This window comes from Cajanus cajan, chromosome 3, assembly GCF_000230855.2.
Source record: "Cajanus cajan strain Asha chromosome 3, NIPB_CcT2T_4, whole genome shotgun sequence".
NCBI classification, from domain to species: domain Eukaryota; kingdom Viridiplantae; phylum Streptophyta; class Magnoliopsida; order Fabales; family Fabaceae; genus Cajanus; species Cajanus cajan.
In genome coordinates, this window is record NC_138519.1 from 3,512,983 (window position 1) to 3,528,069 (window position 15,087).

Genomic DNA, 15,087 nt, shown 5'->3' on the forward strand with positions numbered 1-15,087 from the left:
AAACGGTATATTAATACAAATTAAAAATATAAATAATATGTATATATATAATATGCTTGCAATTAAAATCACAAAATAATATATGTAATATTTACATAGATATTATATTATTAAATATATAATTTAAAATTAATAATATACTATAAAAATTATTTAAGTTGTATATATTGCAAACAAATATATTAGAACAAGTAGTCATTGTTATATTTAATAAGACTTCTTGCTTTTTATTAAGAGATTCAATTATTATTATTATTTTTGTGGTTTATGGTCCCTTAAAAAATTTATAAAAAAAAAAGTGGTTGAACCGGTTTGACCTACCGGTTCACTGGTTGAACCGGAAAATTGACCTGTTCAATCCGGTTTAAAACGGGTCGACTGCATAACCGGTCCAACTTAAGATTCGGACCGGATAGACCACCGGTTCCCGATCCAACCGGTCCGACCGGCTGGTTCGGTCCGGGTTTTAAATCACTTATTGAAAAGATATAATGTATATTTTTAATATTTATATATAAGATGGTGGTAGAACTTAATTTGAAAGACACCAATGTAACCGATATTTTGAACGATGAGAACAAGATACAGGGAGAAATTAATTTCTTACTGAGAAATTTATTTGATTTTACATTTGAATAGGAAGAATTTTTAGGAGAAAGAATATTTAAAAATGTCTAAATAGGCTACTTCTTCAGCTAGGGTTGTTGGGGTACCCTGTTTCAGTTTTCGTTGCTTCTATAACATATATAATCTATCTCTATAACATATTTATAAAGGTGATAATTTAATTTGATATACATATATTTTGTTTTAGATAATTTTATTTTTAAAATTTTAAATAATAAAAAATAATAATAATTAATTAATTTTACAAAGATAAAATTTGATTTTAAAATTTTGAAATTTGAAGATCAAATATAGTATTAATTAATCTAATAAGTATTAATAATTTTTAAATATTTTTATTAAATAAAATATAAAAACGTCTCTTCAATCTATTAATTATTATAAATCAATTAAAATTGCTGCTTTTCCACCATTTAACATTTTCAGTTATCAACACATGAATTTTCATTCTAATGGCTTCTTTATGAAATTTCATATTACGAGAAAATTGTTGAATTTTCAGTTGTCACGACTGCCGACACATGAATTTTCATTTTGTCCATAATCACCCATATAAGTACAAATACATAAACTCCAAATTATGCAAACACAACCAGGATTGTGCTAATTGTGCGGGATTCGAGTAATTTACATAAAAGTCACAAGTTCAAACTTTCATCCCATCATTTTACCAAGAAAAAATAAAAAAGAATTATGAAACATTCTTACATGTATCTTAAGAGAATAACAAAGAAAAACTAATCAATGTTTCATATCGACAAGCATTTACAACTTACTACATCGAAATCAGATAATAATCTGGGTATAGAAGAACCCAATATCACCTTATCCTCATTCCCCAAATCACCAACATCAACAATCACAGTGCTAAGCCCTTTCCCAACAATAAAAATGCTTTTGCCAACTGCAACAAGCCGGCAGGGTGGTCTTGTAAGCAATGGTGATAGCTTTCCCACAGAGGTCCACTCCCGTCTCTCCTTATGCCACATCATTAACCTAGTTCCCAAACTCTGGTCCAAAACAAAAAGCGTCCCATCAACAACAACTGCAGGACCTCTCCATCCTAAAACCATGTCAGTATCTGCGTGCTGCCACTTGCAGCTTGATGGTTCATATACAGCAGCATATATATGAGGAGTTACAGGATATCTGCAACATCGGATGTATATCTTCCCATCAACAACTACTGAATCTTCAATATCAGAAACAATATTAGGATCTCTATTAGATATCCAACAATTTGTCAAAGGGTCAAAAGTATCCCAAGAATGAAGATCACTTGCATTTGAAACTATTCCACCGATAGCATATAGTTTTTCATCCAATACTTCACAAGCAAAGTAGCACCTGAAAGTTTTTTGTAGAAGAAAACAGTGATTTCTAGGCAAAAAGTGAATTATAACACAGATAAAATTGTGTTTTAGGAAGAGAAACCTTATTTCTTAACAATGTCATAAATGTCAGGCATAAATCCCTAAGATTAGATTTGGGCGACATAATGGGTATTATAGCTCAAATTTTACTTTAAGCTCCAATTGTTTGCATGGTGCAAAGAATTATAACATATAATTAGCATTCTAAATTCAATTCCAGCTCTTATTAAAATCCAGATTTTTCTGATTTTCAATCCTTACAATACCGTTGAGCTTAACAAAGAGGTCTTTACAAATAAAAGATTATCAAAATATATAATTTTTTAAGCAACAACTTATTTTAAGTGTATTTTTATTTTAACACATTATTTTTTTCCAATTTATTTCCACAAATAAAAAAAATAATAAAAAAAAAGATAGATAGAAGGCACAAGTCATTACAACAAATTATTTGGATGTATATACATATAAAGCTCTTTCTTTCGAAGTATAATACCAAGTTTGTAGCTTTGTTTTAGTTTTCTGGTATAGAAAATCCTCAAAATTCTACCATCATCTCCTCCAACACTTACTGGCGTAGCTTGCCAAAAGAATGGACATAAGAATACTTACCTAGCAGTTGACAAGGAAGTAGCTTCAACCCAACGGTTTGAGGAAGCATCATATGAATAAACCTCATTAGTAGAATCTTGAAACCCATTACAACCACCTAATAGGAATAGCTTATTTCCCAAAGCTTCAAAACCTATGCCTTTTCTTTTTGAGATTTGAGGTGGAAGACCATCAATGAGCTTCCAATCTCTTCTTGAGCTTGGATCCAAAACATAACAGGAAATCTCATTTAATTTGTCCCTGCACAAAGCATAAATCCAGGTTTCATCAAGCTTTTGCTTTCTGCGATAAAGTTGCCACTCTTCAGTGCAAAGTAAGTCCCTCCATCTTTTTGAGACACACTTCAGGACTGAGTGGTATTTTCTAGGAACTCTTGCTAGGCACATAAGAGAAATATCATCGGGAAGGCCAGAAATAAGTGGGGAATTAGTGGCTTCTATTTCATTGACACTATTTGATGATTCTTTTCCATCATCTACAAGCTCCATTGGATGGTGCAGAGGACCTGAAAAGAAAAATGTTGGCAAAACTATTATCAGATCAAAATTTCACTTGCTCTTTCAACACATTTGTGTGTGCTTATGGTATAACAAACATCTTGTCATTATGGTCCTAAACTGAAAGAAATGTCATGGCAGACCCAACCCTCAAAAGATGAAAAGACAGACAATATCAAGTTTTGCGCGAACAACTCTGTACATTTTTAAGGGTTAACATTCATGTTAAGACGGTGCACAGATCATGTGATTTGATCTTTGATATTCACTTCAATCAGATTACAAGCCTTGCTAAAAAGACTGCAGACTGAAACAATGTGCAAGCTGACCAACGTTTAATTAACATATTAAACAATGAAACATCAGCCTCCGAAAATGCTTAATATTTCTAGCAACGAAAAACAAAAACTCCTCTTTGGAGCTACCATATGTCCATAATTTCTTCATGACAGCCCCTTAAAGAACATGAACATGTGTTGCCTTTCTTTACAAAACAGAATTTACAAAAATAAGTCCATTCCATTTTGCAGGCTTTAGTTTTTAAAACGGACAACCAGACAGTCCAAACAGGAAAAACAAACTTCTAGCAAATTATATCGAACACATTACTCTTTTAACTTCAAGCATAATGTTTTCATCCTGTTTAAGGGGCAAACGAGATCAATGCCCAGTTACATCTAAATCACGTAAGAAAAACATAAGCAGGGTTCCCAACTGCCCGCAAATCAAGCATAAGATGGAAAAACCATCAAACTACAATCATAAGCTTAGTAATCATTCTCGGCATTAAAGTCACAACTAACACAAAAAAGGATCAAAATTTACTCCTAAAATAAAACCTAGTACATTTCATTGTCTAAAACCTAACCTTGAACATTCTCCCCCAATTTTATTTCTTTTAAATAAAAAGAGCTAAACCAAATACAAACCAGAAGCAACACATTCAATTCCAGATCCAAAACCAAAAACGGGGAAGAAAAATTTCTTAACGATTGCAAACAAATTTCAAACTTGCAAGTAAATGATGAACAATTAGATCGACTATCGAAAGAGTAAAAGGGGAAAATCGATTTATTTAATTAGGTAGATGTTGCGGGAAATGGAAATGGTGAAATGAAACTGACCTGTGAACGAAATTAGGGATTCGTCTGAGAATTGCGGAAATGAAGAAAAGCTACTCCAACCAACCAGTCCACCAGATATTTATAGTATCTTCCCTAATTCCTTTTTTTTTTTTTTTTTTTTTTTTTTTCTTTCAAGAGATAATTTTTATATTTTGGCTTGGGGGTAACTGTAGGGTACGATGGATTTTGTACCATATAACCAAACCCATATAACTTATGGATACTGATAGTATTATTTAGATTAGGATATGATTAATGACTTACAGGTTTGGCAGATTGATTGAGTATCTATTTTATGGAATGATTTACTAAGATTAATAGTAAGCTATTAAACTTTAAATTATTTAAGTGTTTCAAATAAAAATTTTATCCAATTTATTATTTTTTAAATTTTATAATTTTTATATATATTTTTTACATATTTAGTCATTTAAATATTATTTAATTTATTTATATTTAAAATGAATAAAATTATTTAAATTTTAAATAATTTAAATATTATAATAATTTTTTATGTACATGATACAAAAAAAAGTTACAAATAACACTTTTAATTAAAAAAAATTATATATTAAAGATAAGTCAAAATAAACTTAGTTTTTAGGCATTAATGATAATTATTTTAGCCTTTATTTTGCTTGGACAATAGGATTTAAGTATTGATGAGTGGAAAAATTTGAATCAAACCTGATCAAAATCAACTATTTAAAAAAAAATTAATTTGTCATAACAAATTATCCGTTCAAACTCATCTATTTATCTTTTTTTCTTTCGATTTTTTTGATTTTGGATTGAGTCTCATGTTGATGCTCACCCCTATTTTGTTTTCTATTTCTATTCTTTTAAAATAATTTTCATTTTCAAATTTTTTGAAATTAAATAACATTGATTTTGATAATTTATTTTCTATTTAAAAAAGTGTTTAATTTAAGTATTGAAATATTTAAAATGTTTTTATTGTATATTTGTAAATAATTTTTAATAACAAAAAATATTTATATTAATATATTTTAATTATATAACGAGCGTATCAAGTAAAAGACGTGTCTTAATATGAAAGATGAGAACATTGAATAAATACTTTTGAGTTAAAAGTAATGGTTTCAATTATCTTTTAACTATAAACACCTATTATATGAGATAATTAATATTGTTGTTTTTATAACCATCACACAATCACTACCTAAAGCTACCGTTACCTCCACTGTCATCATTACCGTTATCAATGTCATCATTATTGTCACTGTGCTATAACTGCAATGGTATAAAAGTAATGGTGATGACAAAAGTAGTGACAATTGTCAATTACGGTAATGATGGCAACGATAACACTACCATCACCACCATCTATATCACTACTATTATTATCATTGTTGTTGACATTACCATTAGCATGTGGCACCACATGGTAGTGATAACCTATGTTGCACAGACACACAAAATGAGATTGTCGTGTCTTTGAGTTTGACACTTTTTTGGGATGAACACAACAAGGATGTTTTAGCAGACCATGTCCACACAAATTAGGATATGTCTCAATCGCGAATACGTGCAAATCAACGCGTCTCTATCTCGATGTGTGTGACTCAATCTGATATGCAAATTCGAGATAATTTTTTAAAAAAGAATAAAACTCAATAATAGCAAAAACAAAGAAGGGAGGATTTTAGATTTTTTTTAAAAGAATAAATCTTGATAAAAGCAAAAATAAAGAAGAGAGAATTTGAGATTATATATATATAAAAGAATAAATCTCAATAAAAATAGAAATAAAGAATGGAGGATTTGAGTTTCTTTTAAAGAAAAAAAATATTGATAAAAACAAAAACAATGAGGAGAATGGTTAATTTCTCCTTGCTTAACCTTCATGTAATAGAAAAAAAAAAATCTTAATAAAAATATAAACAAGGAAGGGAGGATTCAAGATTCAAAAAAAGAAAATTTTCTGTTGTGGACTATTATGTTTCTTAGTATTTTGTTTTTGAGACTTAATAAATTATTGTTATATATATTTATATATATATTTTTTTGTCATATTATTTATATTATATATTATATATATGTCTCATGTACCCTATATTTTTTTTATTTTATTGTATCTCTATGTCATATCCTTGTGTTATGTCCGAATCTGTGCTACATAGGTAACGACTATGGTGAGAATGGTGATGGCACTAGGGGTGTAAGCATGTCGAGTTGGTCTAAGTTTAGATGAATTTGTTATTCAAGTCGATCAAAATTTAATAGGTAGGGTTGGGTTAGCTGGGTGCAATTTTTTTTAAAACTCAATTCAATCTAACCTAATCACGAGCATGTTGATTATGATCAATCAGGTCAAAATCATTAAATTTATTTATTTATTAAAAAATTTAAACATTTTAAAATAGATGTAAATTATTTAATACATTGCTTTAAATATAATGTTATCAACCTATAAAATAAATAATGGTACAAACTAAATTGAAAAATAAATTTGTTTATTTGTTATATTATTATCGACTTAAAAAATTAATATTAATTAATACAAAATAAAATTTAAAATAAATATTATATTGTTATAATGCTATCAATCTTAAATCACAAAATTCATTGTTGAGTAAAAGTGACAATGAATATCATCTTAAACAAATAATCATTCAATAATAATAATAATAATGATGATGATAAATATTATTATTATTATTATTATTATTATTATTATTATTTTGACTTTTATAATGCTAGATATTTATATTATATGTAACTAAAATTTATAATAAATAATATATACAAGTAAATATTATGTTTGAATATATAAATCATAATTAAAATTTATATAAATAGATACTTTTAAATATATAAATTATATTTTAAATTTATGATAAATAATTTATATTGTAATATAATATTATTTTTATTAATTGATAATTTATTTAAAATATTTAAATTTGAGTCATAAATAATTATGATAAATAAAAATAGAATTAGTTAAGAAGTTGAAAATTTCCTTAATAACCCTCTTGTCAAAGAAAAGCCGATAAAAACATTCTTGTGCAAAATAAATATTCGTATGGTTGAGACACAATGTATCTCTATATTTATTTAAATGTGTTTAAAAATTATCAATGTTTATTGAATCAATTGATGTTATGTTTAGTGCTCAAACCTTAAAGTTTTATATTGAAGTTTTGGATTTGTAAAAATAGTTAATTTTTAATATTTTTCATTATTTAAAAGTTTAAGGATAAAATAATTCAAATATTATGTACACAAAAATGAATAATCATTTATATATATAAATGTAGATTATTATTATTTTTATTATATAACCAGATCTAGTCAAATTACGGGTTGAAATTACTAAACTTGTTATTGTATAATATTGAGTTTTGATCATGTTAGATTAAATTTAATTCGAATACTGAAAAATTCATCGATCCCAAATTCATTGGATAAATTTGTAGTTTGAATTCACAAGTTACTTACACCCTCTTACACTTCTAGGTTACACTTCTACGTTAGGTGGTATGATTGTGGTGATGGTGGTATAACTATTTTGTTTCCATTTATAAAGAGCATTAAGCCTATAAATTTTCATCTAAATGCCACCCTTTTCAAAAAGCACGCAGCAAAATAACATAGGAAAAAGGGAAATACCTTTGTATAGTATTGTTTTACATTTTTCAATTATCTTATTAGATATCAAACTCCGAAGTGCTGGTTACCAATTTAACAAAAAAGAAATCAGAGACGAAAAACAAGCTTAAAGACTATCGTGCTTCATAGACCTGACATTTGAATACCGTCTGATTAAAAAGTTATGGTGCAGTTACACAAGCAACAAAGATGACTTAATCCATAGAATATGGACCACATGCATTTTTTTAGCAGATTTCCAATATAAAACCCAATCCAAACAAAACATATAAAAAAATACAATGGAATTTATTGAATAAAAGTTAAAGCCATTACCTACACTTGAGTCTAACAATAAAACTAGCTGAATCAGAAAAGTGAGTGGAAAAGTAATAAGAACTTCTCAAACAACACCTAAAAATTTTGCTCTTAGAAAGCAATAACTAAGTCTCTATCAATTATCTCACAATAAGAGCTTATTAGGTCAAATAGGAACAATCGATAGGTCGTGCACCCTTGCTCCTCCAATGAAGTTATATCGACATCTCTCACGATCATCCAAGTTAGTAACTTCAAGAACTTGAAGGTTAGGACACTTCGCAGGAAGTTCCTTTATCAAAGAGTCATCCTTTTTAAGAAAAAGTCGTAGCTCAACTAAATTCTTAAACAATGGAAGATCAAGAGGAAAAGGGTTAATGTCATCCCTACAATATTTCAAAGAGAGAAACTCAACACTACATACTCTTTGGAGAATCTCAGAAACAGTCTCCTTCATATCATGATACATTGTTATATAAACCTTGGTTTTCTTGATATTTCGCCAACCACGAATCTTCATATAGTTTGAGATAAAATCATAATCACATTGCATGACAATGTCATATAAATGGTTGCGATCAATGCATCGAGTATATCGAGAGTTACGCACAATGGTGAACTCTTTGAGATAATACCTCAGGTAAAACCGTTCCAGTTTCAAGGTGGCAATTGTGGTGCAATGAAACAAGGGAGCCCAGTTGAGGAACCTATCATCGGACGTGCATAAGGAGATATGCACTTGTTCAACTTTTCTTGCTACCACTTTAGAGATCCATTCTTCCACATAATTTGAGCAACAATCATGATCGCTATTGCATTTGAGTTGAAAGCTTGTGATCTTTTCTGTTCTACGTAGAGCTAAAAACACGTTGACACTCTTGTAGTGTTTCATGATTGGTTTGGCGCACCCAATGTGAAGAGATGGAAGCATGGTCCACACAAATCTCCACCTTGTAGATAACAATGATGTAGCTATGGCTTCCTTGAGCGTAAGGAAAGAAAGGATGAGACACAGAACATCATCTGGTAATGCACTAATTTTATCCTCTTCTGATTTTCTCTCAATCATCATTGTTACTACCTTGATCAAATGTAGAGTTTGTGTGCAATTAATATTTGTCCATATACCCAGATGAAGAATCAATATGGAAGATAATGAGCATAGGAAGAGATTTATCTCCTCTAATGTGAAGGAATTTAAGATAAACTATCCTAATAATTCTGATTAAAATTAAATTTACGATTGATAATATGATAAAATCAAATATATATAATAAAATCTAAATTTAAATATAATATTTATCATCAATTTTTTAATCAACAACTATTATTACACTTTATCTTTAAAATAAAATCTCTCCAATTCTTATATCTATTTGAATTTATAATGATGATCAATTTTTAGTAATATTCATTGACATATTCTAAAAATTAAAAATTATAATTCTTTTTTATTTTGTTAATCTTAAAACCTAACCTTTAACATTCTCTCCCAATTTTATTTTATTTTTAAATAAAAAGAGCTAAACCAAATACAAACAGAAGCAACACATTCAATTCCAGATCCAAAACCGAAAAAGGGGAAGAAAAATTTCTTAACGATTGCAAACAAATTTCAAACTTGCAAGTAAATGATGAACAATTAGATCGACTATCGAAAGAGTAAAAGGGGAAAATGGAATTATTTAATTAGGTAGATGTTGCGGGAAATGGAAATGGTGAAAGGAAACTGACCTGTGACGAAATTAGGGATTCGTCTGAGAATTGCGGAAATGAAGAAAAGCTACTCCAACCAACCAGTGCACCAGATATTTATAGTATCTTCCCTAATTCCTCTTTTTTTTTTTTTTTTTTTTTTTTTTTTTTTTTTTCTTTCAAGAGATAATTTTTATATTTTGGCTTGGGGGTACTGTAGGGTACGTGGATTTTGTACCATATAACCAAACCCAGAAATTTTTACTTAAATAATATTTTTTTTAAAAAAAATTACAAAAATATCAACTGTGCAGGTTTATTTACCAATGTAGAACTGTTTACTGTTCATGTTCAGAATTCGGTTTCCGGGGAACCAAATTCTGAGCTTCAAAATCTTATTTTTTTTGTTTTTTCAACTCAGAATTCGATTCCCGGGAACCGAATTCTCAGTTACTTAAATTTTTTTTTTCTGTGTTTCTGGCCCATTTTGGGCAAATTTTGGAAGTGGAACGGCCCGTTCCGAAAGCAGAACGGGCCGTTCTGCTTAAAAACACAGGCCTTTTTTACGGCCATGCAACGGCCCATTCCGGAGGACGTTTTCAGGAAGTAGACCTTGGTTTGGAACGGGCCGTTCTGGTTTTGGAACGGCCCGTTCTGGGCAAACAGTAAAAAAAAGATTAAATTTTTTATTTTTTTTAAAAATAAAAATAATAAAATTAACATAAAAATTATAATAATATCAATTAATCAGGATTCATGAAATAATATTTAATATTAATGTTTAGAAGTTAAGAAACATTTAATATCAGCTATAAATATCTGGCGTTTAAAACGTACAATTATCCCTGAACTATAGGGAATATATTCTCTCCGACTATAATTATCGGATAAAATTTTAACTATTCAATCAATTTTATTAAAATAATATATTTAGACAATCACTTAAGATAATATCTTGCGTTTAAAACGTACAATTATCCCTGAACTATAGGGAATATATTCTCTCCGACTATAATTATCGGATAAAATTTTAATTATTCAATCAATTTTATTAAAATAATATATTTAGACAATCACATAAGATAATATCTTGCGTTTAAAACGTACAATTATCCCTGAACTATAAGGAATATATTCTCTCCGACTATAATTATCGGATAAAATTTTAACTATTCAATCAATTTTATTAAAATAATATATTTAGACAATCACTTAAGATAATATCTTGCGTTTAAAACGTATAATTATCCCTAAACTATAGGGAATATATTCTCTCCGACTATAATTATCGGATAAAATTTTAACTATTCAATCAATTTTATTAAAATAATATATTTAAACAATCACTTAAGATAATATCTTGCGTTTAAAACGTACAATTATCCCTGAACTATAGGGAATATATTTTTTCCGACAATATAATTATCGGATAAAATTTTAACTATTCAATCAATTTTATTAAATTAATATATTTAAACAATCACTTAAGATAATATCTTGCGCTTAAAACGTACAATTATCCCTGAACTATAGGGAATATATTCTCTCCAACAATATAATTATCGGATAAAATTTTAACTGTTCAATCAATTTTATTAAAATAATATATTTTGTTATAAATTAAATTTAAAAAATTAAGGGTCAAATTATCACATTTCACTATCAAATTGAATCCTGATTAATTGATATTATTATAATTTTTGTTAACTTTATTATTATTATTTTTAAATAAAAAATAAAAAATTTAATCTTTTTTTACTGTTTGCTCAGAACGGGCCGTTCCAAAACCAGAACGGCCCGTTTCAAACCAAGGTTTACTTCCTGAAAACGTCCTCCGGAACGGGCCGTTTCATGGCCGTTCCAGATTCAAAAACATGTTAAAATTTTGCCTCTGGAACAGGCCGTTCTGGGCCCGTTTTAAATTAAAAAAAAGGTCTCTGTGTCTTTAAGCAGAACGGCCCGTTCTGCTTTCGGAACGGGCCGTTCCACTTCCAAAATTTGCCCAAAATGGGTCAGAAACACGAAATTTTTTTTTTTAAAGTAACTCAGAATTCGGTTCCAAAAAAAATAAGATTTTGAAGCTCAGAATTCGGTTCCCCGGGAATCGAATTCTGAGCATGAACAGTAAACAGTTCTACATTGGTAAATAAACCTGCACAGTTGATACTTTTGTAATTTTAAAAAAAAATATTATTTAAGTAAAAATTTTACCAAACCCATATAACTTACGGATAGTATTATTTAGATTCGGATATGATTAAATGACTTACAGGTTTGGCAGATTGATTGAGTCTCTATTTTATGGAATGATTTTCTAGGATTAATAGTAAGCTATTAAACTTTAAATTATTTAAGTGTGTCAAATAAAAATTTTATTCAATTTATTATTTTTAAAATTTTTTAATTTTTATATCATTTTTTTTATACATATTTAGTCATTTAAATATTATTTAATTTATTTAGATTTAAAATGAATAAAATTATTTAAATTTTAAATAATTTAAATATTATAATAATTTTTTATGTACATGATACAAAAAAGTTACAAATAACACTTTTAATTAAAAAAAATTATATATTAAAGATAAGTCAAAATAAACTTAGTTTTTAGGCATTAATGATAATTATTTTAGCCTTTATTTTGCTTGGACAATAGGATTTTAGGTATTGATGAGTGGAAAAATTTGAATCAAACCTGATCAAAATCAACTATTTAAAAAAAATTAATTTGTCATAACAAATTATCCGTTCAAACTCATCCATTTATCTCTTTTTTCTTTCGATTTTTTTGATTTTGGATTGAGTCTCATGTTGATGTTTACCCCTATTTTGTTTTCTATTTCTATTCTTTTAAAATAATTTTCATTTTCAAATTTTTTGAAATTAAATAACATTCATTTTGATAATTTATTTTCTATTTAAAAAAGTGTTTAATTTAAGTATTGAAATATTTAAAATATTTTTATTGTATATTTGTAAATAATTTTTAATAACAAAAAATATTTATATTAATATATTTTAATTATATAACGAGCGTATCAAGTAAAAGACGCGTCTTAATATGGAAGATGAGAACATTGAATAAAAACTTTTGAGTTAAAAGTAATGGTTTCAATTATCTTTTAACTATAAACACCTATTATATGAGATAATTAATATTGTTGTTTTTATAACCATCACACAATCACTACCTAAAGCTATGTTACCTCCACTGTCATCATTACCGTTATCAATGTCATCATTATTGTCATTGTGCTATAACTGTAATGGTATAAAAGTAGTGATGATGACAAAAGTAGTGACAATTGTCAATGACGGTAATGATGGCAACGATAACACTACCATCACCACCATCTATATCACTACTATTATTATCATTATTGTCGACATTACCATTAGCATGTGGCACCACATGGTAGTGATGACCTATGTTGCACAGACACACAAAATGAGATTGTCGTGTCTATAAGTTTGACACTTTTTTGGGACGAACACAACAAGGATGTTTCAGCAGACCATGTCCACACAAATTAGGATATGTCTCAATCGCGAATATGTGCAAATCAACGCGTCTCTATCTCGATATGCGTGACTCAATTGTCTTATAGTATTGTTTTATATTTTTCAATTATCTTATTAGATATCAAACTCCGAAGTGCTGGTTACCAATTTAACAAAAAAGAAATCAGAGACGAAAAAAAGCTTAAAGGCTATCGTGTTGCATAGACCTGACATTTGAATACCTTCTGATTAAAAAGTTATGGTGCAGTTACACAAGCAACAAAGATGACTTAATCCATAGAATATGGACCACATGCATTTTTTTAGCAGATTTCCAATATAAAACCCAATCCAAACAAAACATTAAAAAAAATACAATGGAATTTATTGAATAAAAGTTAAAGCCATTACCTACACTGGAGTCTAACAATAAAACTAGCTGAATCAGAAAAGTGAATGGAAAAGTAATAAGAACTTCTCAAACAACACCTAAAGTTTTTGCTCTTAGAAAGCAATAACTTAGTCTCTACCAATTATCTCACAATAAGAGCTCTTTAGGTCAAATAGGAACAATCGTGCACCCTTGCTCCTCCAATGAAGTTATCGACATCTCTCACGATCATCCAAGTTAGTAACTTCAAGAACTTGAAGGTTAGGACACTTCGCAGGAAGTTCCTTTATCAAAGAGTCATCCTTTTTAAGAAAAAGTCGTAGCTCAACTAAATTCTTAAACAACGGAAGATCAAGAGGAAAAGGGTTAATGTCATTCCTACAATATTTCAAAGAGAGAAACTTAACACTACATACTCCTTGGAGAATCTCAGAAACAGTCTCCTTCATATCATGATACATTGTTATATAAACCTTGGTTTTCTTGATTTTTCGCCAACCACGAATCTTCATAGAGTTTGAGATAAAAGCATAATCATATTGCATGACATTGTCATATAAATGGTTGCGATCAATGAATCGAATATATCGAGAGTTATGCACAATGGTGAACTCTTTGAGATAAGACCTCAGGTAAAACTGTTCGAGTTTCAAGGTGGCAATTGTGGTGCAATGAAACAAGGGATCCCAGTTGAGGAACCTATCATCGGACGTGCATAAGGAGATATGCACTTGTTCAACTTTTCTTGCTACCACTTTAGAGATCCATTCTTCCACATAATTTGAGCAACAATCATGATCGCTATTGCATTTGAGTTGAAAGCTTGTGATCTTTTCTGTTCTAAGTAGAGCTAATTAAAAACACGTTGACACTCTTGTAGTGTTTCATGATTGGTTTGGCGCACCCAATGTGAAGAGATGGAAGCATGGTCCACACAAATCTCCACCTTGTACACAACAATGATGTTGCTATGGCTTCCTTGAGCGTAAGGAAAGAAAGGATGAGACACAGAACATCATCTGGTAATGCACTAATTTTATCCTCTTCCGATTTTCTCTCGATCATCATTGTTACTACCTTGATCAAATGTAGGATTTGTGTGCAATTAATATTTTTCCATACCCCGGATGAAGAGTCAATATGGAAGATAATGAGCATAGGAAGAGATTTATCTCCTCTAATGTGAAGGAATTTAAGATAAACTATCCTATTAATTTTGATTAAAAATTTACGATTGATAATCTGATAAAATCAAATATATATAATAAAATCTAAAATTAATTATAATATTTATAGTTAGTTTTTTAATCAACAACTATTATCACACTTTATCT

At 28.7% G+C, this 15,087-nt stretch overlaps 3 protein-coding genes across 4 annotated transcripts; all 3 read right to left on the bottom strand.

The window, feature by feature from the left end:
• Nucleotides 1-1,272: 1,272 nt before the first annotated feature.
• Nucleotides 1,273-4,380, bottom strand: SKIP4 (SKP1 interacting partner 4). Its single transcript, XM_020356331.3, has 3 exons — nucleotides 4,234-4,380; nucleotides 2,613-3,117; nucleotides 1,273-1,974 (listed from the first exon to the last, which is right to left on the bottom strand). The coding sequence occupies exons 2-3, from the start codon at nucleotides 3,098-3,100 to the stop codon at nucleotides 1,377-1,379; spliced, it is 1,086 nt and encodes a 361-aa protein (XP_020211920.1). The 5' UTR covers nucleotides 3,101-3,117; nucleotides 4,234-4,380; the 3' UTR covers nucleotides 1,273-1,376.
• A 3,758-nt stretch (nucleotides 4,381-8,138) lies between these two features.
• On the bottom strand, nucleotides 8,139-10,053 carry LOC114916049 (F-box/FBD/LRR-repeat protein At5g22700). 2 transcript variants are annotated; one of them, XM_083070203.1, is made up of 2 exons: nucleotides 9,901-10,053; nucleotides 8,139-9,243 (listed from the first exon to the last, which is right to left on the bottom strand). In XM_083070203.1, exon 2 carries the CDS (start codon nucleotides 9,236-9,238, stop codon nucleotides 8,333-8,335), a length of 906 nt encoding a protein of 301 aa, XP_082926329.1. In that variant the 5' UTR covers nucleotides 9,239-9,243; nucleotides 9,901-10,053; the 3' UTR covers nucleotides 8,139-8,332. The 2 variants fall into 2 exon arrangements, with proteins under 2 accessions (XP_082926329.1, XP_082926328.1); XM_083070202.1 differs by having other exon boundaries at nucleotides 8,139-9,247; nucleotides 9,901-10,052.
• A 3,055-nt stretch (nucleotides 10,054-13,108) lies between these two features.
• LOC145955966 (F-box/LRR-repeat protein At5g02910-like) lies at nucleotides 13,109-14,821 on the bottom strand. The gene is made up of 3 exons (XM_083071516.1): nucleotides 14,658-14,821; nucleotides 13,980-14,452; nucleotides 13,109-13,287 (listed from the first exon to the last, which is right to left on the bottom strand). Exons 1-3 carry the CDS (start codon nucleotides 14,819-14,821, stop codon nucleotides 13,109-13,111), a joined length of 816 nt encoding a protein of 271 aa, XP_082927642.1.
• Between the last annotated feature and the right edge of the window lie 266 nt (nucleotides 14,822-15,087).